Genomic DNA, 18,803 nt, shown 5'->3' with positions numbered 1-18,803 from the left:
GAAGAACAAAGGCCGCACCGAACCTGCTGGCGCTGCTAACGCCGCAAATACAGCCACCCCCAGAGGAGGAGAAAAGAAGAGGGGACGACAGGGAAGAGAGGGCCCCCCCACCACCCTCAACCCAGGTGAAAGGGTTGATGACCCCCAGACAGCCATCACACCGCCGCCACCACAGCCACCACCACACCAACGCCCCCCCCCCCAGAAGGATAAAGAAAAGAGGAAAACAACTGAAAAATAAATAAAACCACTTTTTAATTTTAGGATTAGGAATTAATGTGGGTCCTTGTCACAATAACGGCTCGATGAGGGGTCCCCAAGAAAATTTTGTTGGGAACCCCTGTGTTAAGGAATTATTTTAATCACTCTTGAGGCCTCAAGAATTTCCAGTATAAAGAAATGCACACTCTTCATCCCCCCCCCAATCCTGCCACTTTAAATCCTCCTAAATATTATCACGCGTTATTATCCTGTAGGGGTGTGTAACCCCTCCAGTTCAGGGACCTGATACAGCCCCCCTTAAGCAAATTTTCTGGACTCCCACTGCTTTTTGTAGCAGCAGCAAAAGGACAATACAGTCATACCTTGGTTTAAGTACGCCTTGGTTTGAGTATTTTCAGTTTAAGTACTCTGTGGACCTGTCTGGAATGGATTAATCCACTTTCCATTACTTTCAATGGGAAAGTTCACTTCAGGTTAAGTGCACAGACTTCCAGAACCAATTGTGTTTGTAAACCGAGGTACCACTGTACCTTTAAAGAAGGCACACTCTGATGGGGATGCACAGTCCAGCACCCTGATGGGAATACAGATTTCCTCCTCTCTGGTCATCAGATCGATCATGTGATGAGCAGAGGAATGATACCCTCCTCCCCAGGTGCTGTCCACAGAAGAGAAAGCTGCTTGCTTCTTCTTCTATCCCCACTCTCTCTGTGGGTGGCATGCAGCCCTTGAAGGCTCAGGCCAAGTGTGAGTGTGGCCATTGGCAAAAGCAAACTTAGCGACCCCTTCACTTAGGAAGTCAGAGAATACCCGAAATAATTAATGAGAGGCTGCCTATTTTCCTTTTGATGGTGGTGGTGGTAGTTTAGGCTAGCGGTTTAAAATGGTTCCTTTGCACGGTTGTCTGCATTGCTGATTCAAAGCCAAAGCTTGCACTCCAGCTGGCTGAAAAGTGTTTGGTTAATGCTCAGGGTGTTTTACAAAGGGGAAGACCTGCAGTCAGAAGAAAGCATGTCTGAGTTCAACGGAGGGGACTCCCAGGAAACTCACGCTCCCTCTACAGTGTATTGTGCTCCTTACAGCTGCCTTGAGGACCTTGATGATGAAAACGTCCACATTTCCCACCACGTCACTAGAGACCAGGTCTTTAAGAAGAGCCTGCTGGTTCAGGCCAGTGATGACCCACCCTGTCCAGCATCCTGAATGAATTCGCCATCCAGGTTGGTGGTCAGCCATGACTGCTGCGGGAGCCAATTCTGCAGTTTAAAACTGCGTGCTGTGTGAAGAAATGTTTTCTTTCGCTGGTCCTAATCCTCCCAACATGCAGCTTCGCTGGGTGTCCACGAGTTCTAGTGTGTTACAGTATATGAAAGAGGAAGTAAAACTTCTCTATCCATTTCCTCAGGCCTGGCGTGACTTCAGACCTCCCCTCAGGTCGCCTCTTTCTCGCGTTTCCGCTTGGCTACCGAGCCCCCAAGGCGGCGACCTTTCTCCATCCCCGTGACTCTGTTCCTCCCCGCCCCCGTCTGCACTATTTGACTAGAGGCGGAGGCCATGCCGCTGCGCTTCTCCCTCCCGTGACCTCCTTCTCCTCTCTCGCAGTCCTGCCCCTCGCCGGCTCCGCCTCCGCCTCCTCTTCTCTCCCCGGGGCTTCTTTTCTCAGCAAAACGTTCCGCTTCCCGGAGCAGAGCTACGCCGTCCGCGCTCGGCGACGATGGGGTTTTGGGCGATGGCTCCGGAGGGCGCGCGGTTCTTCTCCTGGGCGCTCGCTCTGCTCGCCGCGCTCGCCACGCTGCTGGCCGTCATGGTCGTCCGCTTGCTGCTCGACCATTACTGGAAATACAAGGAGCTGAAGCCCATCCCGGGGTTCAGACCCTGGTACCCGCTGCTGGGCAACGCGCTACTCTTTGAACGCGAAGGAGAAGGTAAAGGCCGGCGGAGAGGTGGGAAGCGGCTGCAAAGCTTGGAAAGGGTCTTCGGAGGGGGTAAACGAAAGTAGCCTCGTTTCTCAAGGTTTGGAAATAAGCGTCGGTCCATCGTGACCTATAGCCTAAAAGCGGCGAACCATACACGAGGGAGCGGCGCTTCCTAGGATAGGCACAGAAAAGCAGGCACTGTATCTCTCCTTGTACTGTATCTCTTAATTTCAGTAAGCTGAGATGCCCCACAGTCATGTTCTTGTTTGAGGTGTGGCTGAGATGCAGCCATCCATCTTTTTACTGCAAATGTGTGAGTGTATGCTTTACCGGAAAAGGCTGGTTTTAACTTTAATATTCTTTAAAGTTAACTTCTCTCTTGTATTCCACATTGCACTTGTGAACAGGGGTGCCAACTTGAATAAAATGCCCAGACTTACATAATTGATCAAAAGATAAGGCATGCACACATCATTCGAATGGCAATGCCCACCAACTTGGGGGGCATGCCCCCCTCAAATAATTTATTGGGGGGTATCCTCATAAGTATCCGGGCTGCTCTTCCAAAACTAGGCAGAAAGGATGAAGGGGGAAAGTAGAAAGTTTCCTCTGCCTGTCATTGGCTCTGCCCCACCAGCCCCAGTGAGAACTAACCACTAGAGCAGGTAGTATGTCCAACAGGTAGATCGTGATCTACCGGTAGATCACTAGATGTCTGCGGTAGATCACTGGTAGATCACTGGCTCCCCCCAAAGAAGCTCAACAACTTTAAAAATGCTCAACATTTTAGTCCTTTGGCCCCCCAAAACAGGGCTTTCCTCCCGCCTCAGAAAAGTTCAACAACTTTGACCTGAACCCCTAAAAAATGGGGCTTTCCTCATCCCTAAAAAAGCTTAACAACTTTGACCTGAACCCCCCAAAAGGTGGTAGATCACTGCCAGTTTTTAACTCTGTGAGTAGATCACAGTCTCTTCAGAGTTGGCCACCCCTGCACTAAAGCATTTTAGTGCACTGGCTGTCTCTTAACTGTGTATTGGAACACAGCTTTCTTAAAGGCCTCTCGGGCATTGTTCTTGAACAGAGAATTGCAACAGGAGAAGAAAGTGCATGGAGTTTCGCCTCACCATCCTGGATCAGAACATCACCAGCACTCCATGCCACATGCTTGAAGTGGTAGGCAATTTTGTCTGCCTGGGCTCCACCATAACAAGCAACCTCTCCATCGACACTGAGCTGGACAAGCATTTTGGCAAGGCAGCTACGGCAACGGCACACCTCTCCCCAAGGTTGGAGAATGCAATGCTAATATCTAAGACCAATATGAAGGTCTACCAGGCTTGCATGTTGAGCATACTGCTTTATTGAAGGGAGCTGTGGGCAGCTTACAGCTGCCAGGAGTGATGCCTCAGTGCCTTCCACATGCGCTGTATCAGGAATATTTTGGTAGTCACATGGCAGAACAGAGTCTCAAACAAAGATGTGCTCTCCCAAACCCACATTCCCAGCATGTTTGTACTCCTGTCGTAATGATGTCTCCGTCCACAGAATGGAAGATGGCAGGACCCCCAAGGAATATGCTCTTCTGGCAGCTGGCTTCAGGCACCAGGCTCATTGGCATACCAACTTTGTGTTACAAATATGTCTACAAACATGATGTGAAGACTAGCAACTTCAACCCCATCGTGTGGGAATCTCTTGCAGATGATTGCAGTGTCTGGAGACAGACAGTCAGGTCATGCATCCACAGCAGTGACCAGCGAAGGAATGATTGCTGGGAGGAGGGCAGAGAGAAGAAATGCCATGGTGCACCTGTAATAGCAAAACCAGATGCCTTCATCTATCCTGCCTGCAATAAAACATGTCTTTCCTGTCTCTACAACCACAGCAGGTGCTGTAATTCCCCAACAGTTTGACTTTACCCTCGAAGGCACACTTTTCCATTGTCTCCCAAGACATACAGATGCCAGGAGAGAGAGAAAGTATCATCAACATCCCCCTGTGTACTGGCCCCAAAGAAAATGGGCCTGCTGCATTCAACTTCTCCTCTTATGTTTTGGTCTCATTTACTGTACCTCAACGTTCTTGCACCTTGGGTTTCCCTGAATTGAGTGGGTGTGTCTTAAAGGAGTTTCTAAGTACAGTGAGTTGAATGCATTTAAAATGTTCCCTTTGGTTAGGAACCTGCATGCCTGAAGCCTTTTTGGATTTGAGAAGGATTTGGGAAAGGGGGCTGATATGTATATAGCTCCAAGCCCCCTATTCATGTTGAGATTCTTTCTTCAAACATAGAGCCCGCAAAGGGCTTAGGAGCAAGTTCAACTGAATGCTGTTTTACTTTAAAGTAAGCACCGCCGTTTCCAAATAGTTACAATAAATCTCCTAGGTGAATCAAAGTGTTTCCAAACAAAGTGTTTTAAGAGCATGTTACATAAAGTAGCTACATTAAGAGCAGGAAATCAAATACTTTAAGTATCTATCTTGGGAATTGAGTAAATTGGTATGGTTAGGATTTTTTTAGAAGTATTATTATCCAGCTCTCAAAAAAGGTGTTCTTTTATACATTCTTTGTCTCCTGAGCAATTCTGCAATGCTGAACACAGTAGTAGACTTTTTTTTTTTACAACTACCAAACTTATTAGAAATGTGAGCCGCTGCTGTTCTTCTCTGTATACAAAATGTGGCATTCTTTTGTCACATTTGCCACATTGTATGAATTCTTTTTCCAGCCTTGGAAAATGTCATTTAATTGTTTGGTTACTGAATCTGAAGAGAACTCACTGAGCCCAGGCTTTGTCTTGATGGTCCGCCAATCCATCATTTTTGCTTTCTTCAGTTTCTTTAATACGGTCTAGCCTGACTGTGAAGCTCCAGTCAAAATCCCCCTCTCCACTAACCCAACCAGAGTGCCAGCTGTTGCTTTTGGACCTGAAACTATGTTTTGCAACACCCACATTCTGTGAAATAAATTTTCTGCTGTTTGCATAAACAGAAAACATTGATCATGTAAAACACCACACAATGAAGGGGTTTCAGCCTATGTTTCAACTGAATTAGCTTTAGCAAAATCATTTACAAGCATTGTTAATACTGCATTATAAGATGGGGACTGTATTTGCAGAGGTGCAGGTGTATCTTCTCCTATCATGGCTGGATCAGCTGGCCAGTTATATAGACTTTCATTAGAAGAATATATGACAGGGCCTCTTTGCTGGGCTACAACATCTCCTGCCTCATCTATTGCACTCACGTCATTTTAAAGGACTAAGGGTGTCTGTTAGGACAGATCTATTACTTCTTGAGCCACCTGCTTTGCTGTTGCTTCTGGGTCCCTTTCTCCAATTACATGGTCACAGTGATCAAATATGGATTATTTTATATGCTGTGCCACAGTGGGGCCCACTGCCCACTAACAATAGGGAGCCTCTTTGTATGGAATCACCCATGAAGAGGGGTTATTTATATGGTTAAGATGAGTTGTAAGCAAATGTAAATGTGCTCTTATACTTTCTGATGTTTACCAGAACTGATTGAGCATGCTACATGAATTAGAACTTGATGTGAAAGTGGGAGGTTGGAATGAGTCCCTTGTCTCTTGTAATCTGAATTTAGGAAGAGGGTCCTCCTGCTATGTGGTCGTTGCTCTTCTCTTAGAGTAGGTGCTATTCTCATGAGAACAAGTTGCATAGAGGTGGGGATATTGAATGTCTTATTTTCATACCTGATGCATTTCCTTCCCCCCACCCCCATCCCAGCTTTCTTTAAACAGTTGATAGATTACACTGCAGTGTTATGGAATATCCCACTACTACAGCTCTGGATAGGACCACTGCCCTTTCTGATCTTATATCATCCAGAAACCGTAGAGGTGAGTCTCTCATTCTTAGTCTTTACTACAGGTCTGGAGAAGGCCACATTCCATTGGGAATAATCTGCCAAGGGGTGCGTGCATGCCTGTGGTTAAGCGGGGCTGAAGCGGATGGTGAATAGGGCCAAAGTGGGAGCAGAGCCACCCCATTCTCTCATGCACCAACCATTCACATGTGTCGCACAAGCATGTACCTTAGTCATCCATCCTATATTCTCGCATACGCTTCTCACTCCATCCTTCTACTCTCTTGTTAATTTGCATATTCTCTCTCTTTCTGACACCCACACCCCTTTCCATTTTCTCTCTTCCCCTCTTTTTGCCCCTCTTCTCCCCATGGGGCAATTAGACTTAGGAAAACAAGTTTCCCTTAGTCCATGATACCCCCCCCCAAGGTTTGTTTTCCTAGGGTGTATGTGTGTGATTTCACCCCCCCCCCCCAAACGGTGGGGGAAGGATGCATGGGGAGTGTTAACTCTTTCCTCCGCAGCTGCTGCACCTCTCTGAAAATTGCCTTCCACACTGCAATCAGGCTTAGAAAAAATTGCTTGGTGTGCATGGGAGCTAGCCCTCCCAGGCCTAATTCCATCATTGAGATTAGATGTGGATCACAGCATGTGATCCTGCTGCACAGTGCTTTTATTCTTGGAAAAAATAGGTGCCATATTTTTTTAACAACGTCAAAGAGGTGGCCGTGCTGCATACCCTTGAATACCTCCTGTAAAAAAAAGGAATGCTACTGCACCTTTGAAAGAAACCACCCCCTTCATAAAGCAGTCTGAATGAGAATGCAGAATTCAGATGAAAATCTGAGAAGATAACCTAATAACTCTGTTCATCTTCTAAGGCAGGCTTGCTCAGCGTGTCCCCATGAAGATAAACGTAACCCAACAGCCATAGAGTTTCAGTTCTACCAGGTGCTTGATACACCTCCCCCTCTTTTACTCGGAAATAAGTTCCATTGTTTCTAACGGAGCTTGCTCAGTAGTGGATATCTATTTAAGTTCATCCACTGTCCTATGCATACTTACCTGGGAGAAAGCTGCATTAGACCCTTTGGGACGTACTTCTGAAAAGACTCAGATGCAATTGCATATTAAAGGCATTAAATTGCATATTCTTACCTGGGAGTAAGTCCTGTGGAAGCTGCTAGGACTTAATTCTTAATAAATTTAATCAGTGATGCTGGATCCAATCTTGGATCCTGCTAAATTGGAAATACTTCTGTAATCCAAGAACAGGAGTGAGATAAATTGCTTATGTAAAGCTTGAGCTGTACAAAGCCTTGAACTTCATTTTGTACGATCAGCACAAGGATTGCTTTTAATGCAGATATCCAGTTAATGATCCACTAGTCTGAAAACATCAGCAGAGTGCTGTTATCTTTGTTCAGTTGTTGTTGTTTTAAGTATATTATATTATAGTGATATGCATTTTCCATTATATCTGTTTGGATGTATTTTCTAAAAGCAGGTGGAGGTTTTCTTTCTTGGCAGGATTTTGACAATGGCAGCTGCTAAAGGGGTTAAAAAGAGTTCCACCTGCCAGATTCAAGGAATAACTGGGTATAAGGTTTCTATCACTTATGCTGGACAAAAGGATTGTCTGTGGGCAGATACTGTTGGACTATTTGAGTGGGGTTAAACTTGGCAGGGCAGCTTGGTTTTGATTCCCTGAGAGGAAGATTAGAATTCTAGAAGCGGCTAAGAGTGTTTTATGGGTGGTGTAAGACAACAGCCCATCCTAGAAGGATTTTATCTGTCCAGTGACAGGTTTAAAGTGTGAAGTTAAGAAAGATCTTATATACCTCATTACCAATCTGATGTCAGGACCTACCATACCCTCAGGGCATAGTCAAGCTCTGGAATCTAAAGAGAAAGCAAAGGAGCTGCTAAGACTGCTAAATCAACAGCCGTCACTTTGAACTCAACTAGAATATATTTTAGATAGTGAAGGCACCATTGAACAGATAGCATTGGAGGGCAAAGTCAAGAATTTATGTTTTTTAATCTCTTCTGTTGGCAGGTTGTTTTGAGTAGCTCTAAGCACATTACAAAATCCGATCCTTACAGGTTTCTGCATCCTTGGCTGGGCACAGGGCTTCTAACGAGGTAAAGGAAAAGTCACCCCCGGAACATGGGTGCGCAGTGTACCCCTTTGTTGCACCCCTTGGAACACAGTGTAGCTGGTGTGTCCAGTACTGGTTGAGCTGTTAGTCCTCCTCAACACATATATAAGGAATGTGTGAAGGAGGTAATGGGACTGGGGTGATAGGTCATGCCCCCAATATTCCAGTTCTGACTCCACGTGTCCGCCTCCTCATGCGCTATTGAATATGTGAAAAGGGCCCCTCCTTGTGCACAGAGGTATTCACTGCAGATGGGGCCCCCCTTTCAGACGCTCTGCTGAATATGGACTTTGGAGATGGGGCTTCAGCTGCAGTCCTGCTCCATTTTCCTCCCGTTTGGTACCTGGGTTAACTAATTTTTACCAAATGGTGGGGTTTTTTTGGGGGGGGGGGATGGCCAGCTGGGGGCGAGGAGGAATAGAGTGAACTGGAGCACTGCATGCTGCAATGTTTTGTTCCAGGTCCTGCTTGAAGGCATTAATGCATTGTGAGACTTGTGTGCATTTTAAGACTTGTTAGAAGCCCTGTGTCCAGCCAAGGATGTAGAGAAAAAATAATATTCAAGTTTCTGTTTTGCAGCACGGGGAGCAAATGGCGGTCCCGAAGGAAAATGTTAACACCCACCTTCCATTTCACCATTTTAGAAGATTTCCTTGAAGTGATGAATGAACAAGCCAATATCCTTGTTCAGAAACTTGAAAAGCATGTGGACAGGGAGCCATTTGATTGTTTTTTCTACATCACATTGTGTGCCCTTGATGTAATCTGTGGTAAGTGCTGTGGTTGCTGTCGAAGTGTTGCAATAAATGAGGTTTAAACATCCCTGCTCATTTTCTGGAAGAATTGAGCAGAAGTGTTGTTTTCCACTGTTAATAGCTTGTTATTCATTTAAATGCTGATTGAGTGATCCATGATGGAGAACACCAGTGGTTTTCAACCTGTGGGAGATGGCATCATGGGGTGCCTTGAATGATGGTCAGGGGTGCTGCGGGCAACACTGGCCTCTGTCCATCTTTCCTTCCCTCCCTCCGTTGATGCCCCACTCACGTCTCTGCCTCCCAAAGGCTTGTGTGGTTGTTGGTTACAGCAGCCATGGCTACAAGTTGCCCAGGCGAATGGTGCCTCTGGGCTGCCCAGGTATGCTTCCCAGGCCCCTGTGGGGCAGTGTGAGAAGGCACCTCTCTTTGGAGTAGGGGGGGGGGCAGCTCAGAGACCAGGGGTGGCAGGTGCAGCTGCCCAGAGGACTTCCAAGGAGCGGAGAGGGAAGGCTGAGGGAACACTCCACAAGAAGGCTGCCAGCTCTGCAAGCAGGGGGGAGGTCACATAACTGGGTTCGTGAACCCCACAGGGGTGCCACAGAAAGAATTTAGTTAGTCAAGGGAGCTGTGGACTCAAAAAGGTTGAAAACCTCTGATCTGCACTGATCTACACTGATATTTCCCTGATGAGAAGGGAAATAATTCATTGTCAAATTGTAATCAAATTGAATCACTGTTGATTTGTAGTCAGTCTGAATGCAGGTCAGGACTGGGACACAAGCACACATACTATGGGACCAAAAGGGAATCCCAGGAGACAATGACTGCAGGTATGGAATTAGTAAATATTACTACAATTTGACCATATGGCTCAGTGCTTTGCATGTACGGGATTCTGGATTCATATCCTGGCATCCCCAGATGAGTCTAGGAAAACTTCTCTCTGAAACCTGGAAAGTCATTGGAAACCAGTGTAGACAGCATTGAGCTCGATGGGCCAGTGGTGTGACTCGAAGTAAGGTCTTCCTTTTATGTCCTGTTCTTGGTTTGTAGGAGCATGATTCTTTGATTGAGTTCTTTCTTTTCTGTTCCTAGAAACGGCTATGGGCAAGAACATAGGAGCACAACACAATAAGGATTCTGAGTATGTCCGAGCTGTCTACAGGTAGGTGTCAATGTGATCACCTCTTCTAGAAGCAGGGATGGTGAACCACTGGCCTGGCAAAAATCAGAGATGTTGGTAGCTGGAGTCAAACAGCATCAGGAGGGCCATGGGTTCCTCATCTCTGCAGCAGAGCCTTGATCCACAAATACTTTTACTGGGGGCTACACGGAGAAAGGGTCTCTTTTTCCTCCACCATGCAGATAGCCTTCAGTCTGAACTTGACTGTCTGCACGATAAATTTCCAAAGGCCTGCTTTGCACGATCTTCCTCCCTGTCCCTCATTGGAGCTGAATTGCACAATTCAGGGCCTCTATGTGGGTTGAATGCTCATCTAGAAGCTACATTCACACTGGATCTTTGCAGTGGAGGAGCAGGGCACTGCTGTGGTTGTATGTCCCAAACTGGGCTCTGTTTTACACGTGAATCACTTTTCTCTGCATCTCTACATGCCACTCTGATTTGCTCAGCCTACTAGCAATAAATTTGGACTCTTTCATGCACTTTACGGTACTTTCCTAGAAATAAATCCAACATTGTTGCTTGTGGCCCTAGGATGAGTGATCTGATTCACCACAGACAGAAGTCTCCCTGGCTCTGGCCTAACCTTCTGTACCTCATGTTCCAAGAAGGGAGAGAACATCACAGGAGTCTAAAGATACTTCACACCTTTACTGATAATGTAAGCTGCTATGTTTTTCCTTACTATTGCCTGTAGTTTGTTTGATTCCCTTCATTCATTCATCCATCCACCCATCCATCCACCACAGTTTTTTTTTTGATACAACAAAAAAGAAGAAAGGAAAAATACAAACAAGAATAACAATAAACACAAAATTCTCTTAACAAACAATAAAGCATAAATTGATCTTAGAACTATAGACCCGACCTCCCATCTATTCCTTATTTCAGTTATATATTACTTGTTGCCAATACACACTTTTATCATAATTTAACTTATTCTTAATATATCTTAACTCTCATGTCTAACTTGCAACTATTACTGAAACTCCTCAAATGCTGCAACAGAGTTTAAACTACTGTAATTATATTTCGAGTATACTTTAAAAACCTCCGATTTTGAAACAAATTCCTGTTTTGGTTTATTCTTTATTTTTTTCTGATAGACCATCTCATTCTGCATATTCTGCTAGCTTTTGGATCCATTCATGAATAGAGTTTAACAATGTGTACTGATCTAGCACATCACTTATTTCACGGGACAACCGTCACATTATTTGGCACTGCAGGGAGTGCACACATTGTATTATGCAACCTGAAAAATAAACCGCTTTTTGTTTGGCTATCTAAGGTTATTGCAGAAAAAGTTCGTGAATTAAAAAACCAGGAGCAGCATAAAAGCAATGCTGTCAGCAACGGTGATCAAAGCAAGCGCAAAGTCAGGAGAGCTTTTCTCGATATGCTTCTGAATGCCACCGATGACGATGGGAAGAAGTTGAGCTACCTGGACATCCGAGAGGAAGTGGATACATTCATGTTTGAGGTATAGAATGCCCAGTACAAGAGTGCTGGTTTAGGTTGCAGAACTCTACCCATTTACCCGAGAGTAAACCCCATAGAGCTCAATGAACTTTGTATGAGGATTGTATTGTAAGTGACTTCCAGAACTCGGGAAATCTCCAGTTTGAATCTCTTTTCTAGCTGGATGTAGGCAACTCAGTCTCATTTAGGCTGGTAACTACAGTATGGGGGTAATAATTCTGACCACAGGTGGTCATTTCAAACAGAAATGAGGACCTTCAAGCCTGTGGGCCAAATCTTGTCTATGTAGACCCCTCTGTCAGCGGTTCATGGCACTCTCCAAACAATGCCCCTCACCAGTCCTGCTATTTTGCACAGAGGACTTTGTTGATTTTGGTATCAGAAGTTGGTTGACTTCTTCATCTCCTCCTACACCCACCCTTCACTGTAAAGTCCCAGGGCAGTTTATATCTAAAAAGGGATAATACAGCACACTACAGCGAATAAACCAACCCCATCCCATGCAACACAATAGATATATATAAACAAACCAGTTTATAGGTATACCAGTTGGGATGTAGGGGGGTCCTAATGATAATAGCTCATCAGTTGAATGTCCAAGGCAAGAGGTGCATCTTCAGTGGCTACCTCACACGGAAACATCTGATGCACCTCTGCAGGGGGAGAGTTTTGGGGCCATGACAGAGGAGGCTCTGCTATGCTGCTTCTGGGCTTCGTTTTGTTTTCTGGCTTTTAATTATTTTGTGTGTTCTGATTGTTTTTTGAATGTTAGCTATGTTGAGGACTATTTTTTAAATGAAAGGACAAGATATAAATAAAATTAGGTGACACCCTAGAAGCAAAGTTGCAGTGTATGTGTTGTTCTTCTTGTTGTTACTGCTGCTGCTGTTGTTGTAGTAGTAGTAGTATTAGCCAATCTGACTGGGTTGCCACAGCCATTCTAGGCGGCTCCCAACAAAATATTAAAAACACAATAAAACATAGCTAGATAGGCATATCAACCATTCTGAGAAAACCTTTTCAGATATGGGAATGAGTGTCAGTCTGCCTTTGGCACATGGGTAGTGACCAGGGCTGGAAGAATCCCTGGCATCTACTGTTGCCTATACACTTAATTTATTGAAATATTCACTCTTCTGTATGAGGCTGGTGCCTTAGAAGTTTAGATGTGTGCAAAACCAAAGGTGGCAGGAGCTAGAGGATTTGAAATATTTTGTTCAGGTCCTGGAAAGGGCCATCAGCTGAGATTTCTTTTTTGTGTGCGTGATAAAACATTAGACCTTTAATTCTTTCTTCCAAGGGTCATGATACTACCGCTGCTGCCATGAATTGGTGCATTTACTTGCTTGGGTGTGATCCAGAAGTCCAAAGAAAAGTTCACCGGGAACTGGATGACGTTTTTGGTGAGTTTTTCTTTCCTCTGGGTGTGAACCTGGGTAAGTGTTGTATCTAAGTAAGTATCTAAGTTGTATCTAAGTGTTGTTTATCTAAGTAAATGCTCATAAATGTCTCATAATTCCTCTAACACAGAGATGGGGAACCTCTGGGCCACAAGTACAGGTCCCAGTTTGGCCCATGAGGCTGTTTTCACCAAACCACACCCACCTGCCCCACACCTGATGTCCTTTGTGACTTTGAGACTGGAGCAGAGGTGGATGTGGCTACAAGAGGACAATTGGCAGCTTAAAGGGTGAATGACCACTGGGATTAACTGTCCTAAGGCGTTCCCAGGCATGCAAGGGGGCTCTTCATCAGGGGCCGTCAGCTGAACAACGTCTGCTGAGGAAAAAAGTCTGGTTGCAAAGGTGGTTTGGATCCAAAGCACATTTGCAAGTAGATCTCAAAGGGGATTCCTGTAACTGCCATTGCAGTTGATTGCGGGTTACAGCAAGCCCTTGTAAATTCTGAAAGATGGGCAGCCCCACCCAAAATTGAACCGTGGTGAGAAGATTAAGGGTCTTACCCCCTCGTCGGATCCAGTTCCCCATCCCCATTGTAAATCAAGTTGGGAACCTATGGTCCTGCAGACATTCCTAGAAGTCCAGTTCCCTTTAACCTCAGCCAGAAGGCCAATCTCCACTTCAGCTCCAAACATTACACCTTTTAGGTATTGTCTGCACTGGCTTGTCCTACTCATCAAAGCCTCCCAGATAACATTCTGCAGGTTCAATCTTTGAGTGCTTGGAAGTGCTGTCCTCTAGTGGCCTCAGAGGCTAGCAACGCCTTCTGCTGACAAAAAGTCATTCTGGAGTCAGGGGCCAGACCTTTTGCTTTTTTGTGCTGTGGTCTTTGCAGCTCTAGTGTGGTCAGACCTTATGCCAGCAAAAAAGAAGCCCAGATGAGCTGGTTCTTAGCATAAGTGCAGAAATGATTTATGGCGGTTAGTGGGTTAGACCCCACAATGCCTCCTGCTCCACCATAACTTAAAATAGGTGTCAGAATAACACATGTTTCTTCTCAGGGGACTCCGATCGTTATGTTACCATGGACGATTTGAAGCAACTACGGTATCTGGATTGTGTTATTAAAGAAGCTCTTCGCCTCTTTCCTTCCGTTCCATTTTTTGCCCGTACACTGAGTGAGGAATGTTATATAAGTAAGTAGTTCAGGTTGGTTAATGCATTGATGCACTGTAGCTATAAGCTTAGTACTAATGGGAGTCGTTCTGGAAGAAGAGACTAACAAATATCTCTTTTTCTTTGGCAGGAGGGTTTAAGGTACCAAAAGGGGTTGATGTCATAATTGTGCCCTATGCACTGCATAGAGACCCTGATGTCTTCCCGGAGCCTGACGAATTCAGACCTGAGCGATTTTTTCCTGAGTACACAGCTGGGAGGCACCCATATGCATATGTACCTTTCTCTGCTGGGCTCAGGAATTGTATTGGTATGTATGAGAGTAAAAAATAATAATCTGTATCTCTTCAGAACTCCAGAGCACAGTATGCTTCCATTACTGATCTTTCAAAGGGAGATTTTTGTCATAGTACTTAGAGCAAGGCCTACAAATGTGTTGTTGTTGTTGTTGTTGTTGTTGTTGTTGTTGTTGTTGTTGTCGTCGTCAGGACTGGCCCTAGCTTTAGGCAACCTGAGGTGATTGCTTCAGGCAAGCATTGTTAGAGGGTGGCAAACTGGTGCCCCTTGGGGTCTGCCACATGACCGGCTGGCCAGCCATGGTCCTGCTATTGCCCCGTGAGGCCTTCCACCTTCTCCATCGCTCCAGAAAGGAAAAAAGGGGCGGGGGCGGGTAATGAGTCAGTAGCAGAAGGCGTCTAAAGGTGATGATTATCCAACAGCAAAGCTGAAAGATTATGCAATCTACTAAAGCCCCAGCAACACTGCACATCTAAAGTAGTGTTATACCATCTTAAATGGTGATGGCTTCTCCCAAAGAATCCTGGGAGCTTTACTTTGTTAAGGGATCTGAGAGTTGTTCAGGAAACCTCTCTTTCCATCAGAGAGCTATAGTTCCAAGTTCCCTAGGCAGAGTGATCAATTGTTAAACTACTCTTAAGTGAGGGACTTCCGGTCTACCGCCATTGCTGTTTGGAGAGAATTGATATGTTTTTATTTTTTATTTTGTCTTTTTTGTGCTTTTTTTGTATTTTGTATTGTTTTAAAATAAATAAATATTATTTGAGAGGGAAAGTGACTGAAGTGAATGCACCTGAGTTTAAGTTATATGAATGGAGATTATGCCTATCTATAAGGAAGAACAGTAAGAGCTGTCTGGCAGTGGAACAGACTCCCCTCAAGAGGGAGTGGAATCTTTTTCCTTGGAGTTTTGTTTTTTAGCAGAGATTGGATGGCCTTCTGTCATGGATGCTTTAGTTGAGATTCCTGCATTGCAGGGGTTTGGACTCGATGACCCTCAGGGTCCCTTCCAACTCTACAGTTCTATGATTTTATGATGCTAAACCTCTTCAAGCATTTCACACACTCATTCCAGTGGCTTTATATACATCACCTCTCCCCCCCATACTACCTTCTTCGTAATTTTGAATAAACATCTGAATAATTATATATATATATTACACACACACACACAATTATATATAAATAAGTGTTTAAAAATTCTTAAATTAACCCAAAATGTTATTCTTATTTCAAACAATACCGATTATAAAGGGGACAGGACAATTCAAAGAATGGCAAAAGGAACTGCAAAGATTTGTCTGGCAGGGGAAGAAGCCAAGAATAAAATATAAAATTTTGATTGATAAGAAAGAAAGAGGTGGATTCTCCATGCCGGACTTAAAAACATATTTTGAAGCGTCCTGTCTATGCTGGATAAAAGATTGGATAACATTGGGAAACACGGACTTGTTAGATTTAGAAGGATTCAACAACAGAGCCGGTTGGCACGCATATTTATGGTATGACAAGAAAAGCACATATAAAGGATTTACAAATCACGTGATAAGAAGATCATTGTTTGAAGTATGGGAAAGGAATAAAATGCTGTTAGAGACTAAGACTCCATGGTGGATTTCACCAGTGGATGTATTTACTGTGAAAAAGGTGAACATGGAAGGAGAGAGATTAACATATGAAAAAATTCTAAGGAAATCAGAACAAGGATGGAAATTGAAAACATATGAAGAAATTAAAGACTCTTTAACTAGTTGGTTGCAATACCACCAAATAAATGACATATTTTCTAAAGACAAAGAGATAGGTTTTGAGGACAAAAAGTCCAAATTCCATATAGAGCTGCTAGAAGGCAAAACAAAATTATTGTCTAGAATGTATGATTTGTTGTTAGAATGGTATACAAAAGATGAACTGACAAAAGAGGCGATGATTAAGTAGGCAAAAGACTTTGGGCATAATATAGATTATGATTGTTGGTTGAAGCTGTGGAACCAAACGTTAAAATTTACTGCATGTACCACACTGAAAGAGAATATTTGGATAATGATATATAGATGGTATTTAACTCCAGTGAAATTATCTAAAATGTATAGAATGAATAATAGAATATGCTGGAAATGTAAGGAGAGGGAGGGAGATTTCTATCACATGTGGTGGAAGTGCGATAAGGTTAAAGAATTTTGGGAAATGATATACAATGAACTGAAGAAAATCTTTAAATACACCTTTCCCAAAAAACCTGAATCATTTCTGTTAGGAATAATAGGTCAAGAAATTAAAAGAGAGGACAATGTATTATTTTTATATGCAACAACCGCGGCTAGGACTTTATTAGCCCAAAAATGGAAGACACAGGAATTACCGACGATTGGAGAGTGGCAGAAAAAAATGATGGACTACGGTGAACTAGCGAGACTTACTAGCGGGATCCGGAACCAGGGGGAAGCAAAGTTCCTAAAAGACTGGAGTAAATATGTGGATTACATGGAAAAGAACTGTAGAAGTTTAAAAACTCTTGCAGGGTTGAAGTAAATCCTGCGAATTGAACTTAAGGGGAAGAAATAAAGAAACTGCGAGATAAGCTTTGGTTAGAAAACCTTATGAGGGGATGGAGGGAGGTCACAGTAGAATACATGTTATTGTGTTATTTGTTAGTTTGATTGGATGTTTAAGTGTGTATCAATTGGAAAATTTAATAAAATGTTATATAAAAAAATAAAAATTCTTAAATTAATTTTACAGCCTGACCTCAGTGTCACATGTCAATAATAATAATAATAATAATAATAATAATAATAATAATAATAATTTATACCCTGCCCACCCTGGGCAGCTCCCAACAGAATATTAAAAATGTGCTAAAACATCATAATAAATACATATTATTGCTCTGGTTAATCTTGGTCTATCTTGTCTTCACTTTCCAATGTATAGCACAGTTGTACCTGGATCTAAAGGTTATTTCTGCACTATTAATCCACCCCTTCCAGTTTTTCACTCACTCCTGCCAGTGGTTTTAAATCCGTCACCATCTGGATAAGTATAGAAAAATGTTTTTTTTTTATGAATCTGAGACTCTGACCTCAGTGTGACATGGCTCATATTGAATAATAATAAATATGTATTATTCCTCTGGTTAATTGTATCTTGTCATCGCTTTCCAACCCCTCTGCAGGCCAGCGCTTTGCACAGATGGAAGAAAAGGCTATTTTAGCCACCATTCTACGGCGCTTTTGTGTTGAAAGTACGCAGCAACGCGATCAACTTGGCCCTGTAGGAGAACTGATTCTTCGTCCAAATAAGGGCATCTGGATTCAGTTGAAAAACAGATCGTCTTCTGGCTCTTAAAATAAGAAACATTGCATTTGGACTACTTCAGAAGAAACACTTGATTTTCAGAGCAAGACATTTCAGACTGCCCAACCCTACTAGGACTTCTTTTTGTTAACCAAAATTGTGCTGTTGCCTTCAAAAAGTCAGTAGCTGCAATCTAGAAGCTGATGCTTGTTCAATTGATGGGATATTCCAAATGGCTTTGGAATTCTTAGGCTTCAACCTAGGTTGCAATAGCTGATTTTTCTTATCCTAAAGAAAATGAGCAATTGGTTTTATTCTTTAAAACTCCTTTATTCATTATTTATGCACATAAATAAGAAAATAGAGATACCGAAGTATATATTTTAAGGATGTATGACTATAATAATAAAAATTGAAAGTATGGATGAAATTACACCTGAACACCAGAGCAATCTTTTCTTATTGGCTATCATGGACCCAGGTGGGATTAGGACCACCTAGTGCTCAGGCTTCACAGAACCATTTAACTTAAGAAGCTAAAGATTTGACATTAGTGAAAAACTATCAACTTATTTATTTATTGAACAATGATTATAAGTTATTCACGTTAATTTTGTCCAAAATATTAAAAACGATTTTACAGGTTCTCAATCATCATGATCAATGTGGATTCTGCCTAAAAGACAGTTAAGAGATAATGTGTTTGATATTTTGGAATATCTGAATTTGTGTTTGATATTTTGGAATATCTGAATTTTCATAATGAGAGGCAAGCTGTTTTGATATTTTTGGATGCAGAGAAAGCCTTTGAAATGGGTATTTTTGTTTTGTTTAGAGTATTGCAAGATATGAACTTTGGAGATAACTTTCTTAAATGGGTAAAATCGATTTATGCATCATGACAGTCTAGATAAATGTTAATAGGGAACTGATAAAACCCTTTGAGATACAGAAGGGGACAAGGCAAGGGTGTCCATTTTCCTTGCTACTTTTCATCCTGGTCTTGGAAGTCTTGCTTAGAGACATTAGACAAGATGAGAGAATTATGGGAGTAAAGATAAGAAAAGAAACTTATAATG

At 43.1% G+C, this 18,803-nt stretch overlaps 1 protein-coding gene across 2 annotated transcripts; it reads left to right on the top strand.

Annotated features, from left to right (window-relative positions):
- The first annotated feature begins 1,320 nt into the window (after positions 1–1,320).
- Positions 1,321–18,157, top strand: LOC118083468 (cytochrome P450 4V2). 2 transcript variants are annotated; one of them, XM_035111925.3, is made up of 11 exons: positions 1,321–2,147; positions 5,891–6,003; positions 8,029–8,114; positions 8,711–8,901; positions 9,985–10,054; positions 10,607–10,733; positions 11,364–11,555; positions 12,855–12,957; positions 14,016–14,150; positions 14,261–14,440; positions 17,603–18,157. In XM_035111925.3, exons 1-11 carry the CDS (start codon positions 1,937–1,939, stop codon positions 17,773–17,775), a joined length of 1,581 nt encoding a protein of 526 aa, XP_034967816.3. In that variant the 5' UTR covers positions 1,321–1,936; the 3' UTR covers positions 17,776–18,157. The 2 variants fall into 2 exon arrangements, with proteins under 2 accessions (XP_034967816.3, XP_060134755.2); XM_060278772.2 differs by having other exon boundaries at positions 1,762–2,165.
- Positions 18,158–18,803: the final 646 nt, after the last annotated feature.

Source organism: Zootoca vivipara, chromosome Z1 (genome assembly GCF_965207765.1).
Source record: "Zootoca vivipara chromosome Z1, rZooViv2.hap1.1, whole genome shotgun sequence".
Lineage (NCBI taxonomy): Eukaryota > Metazoa > Chordata > Lepidosauria > Squamata > Lacertidae > Zootoca > Zootoca vivipara.
This window is presented reverse-complemented; position numbering and strand designations above follow the sequence as displayed.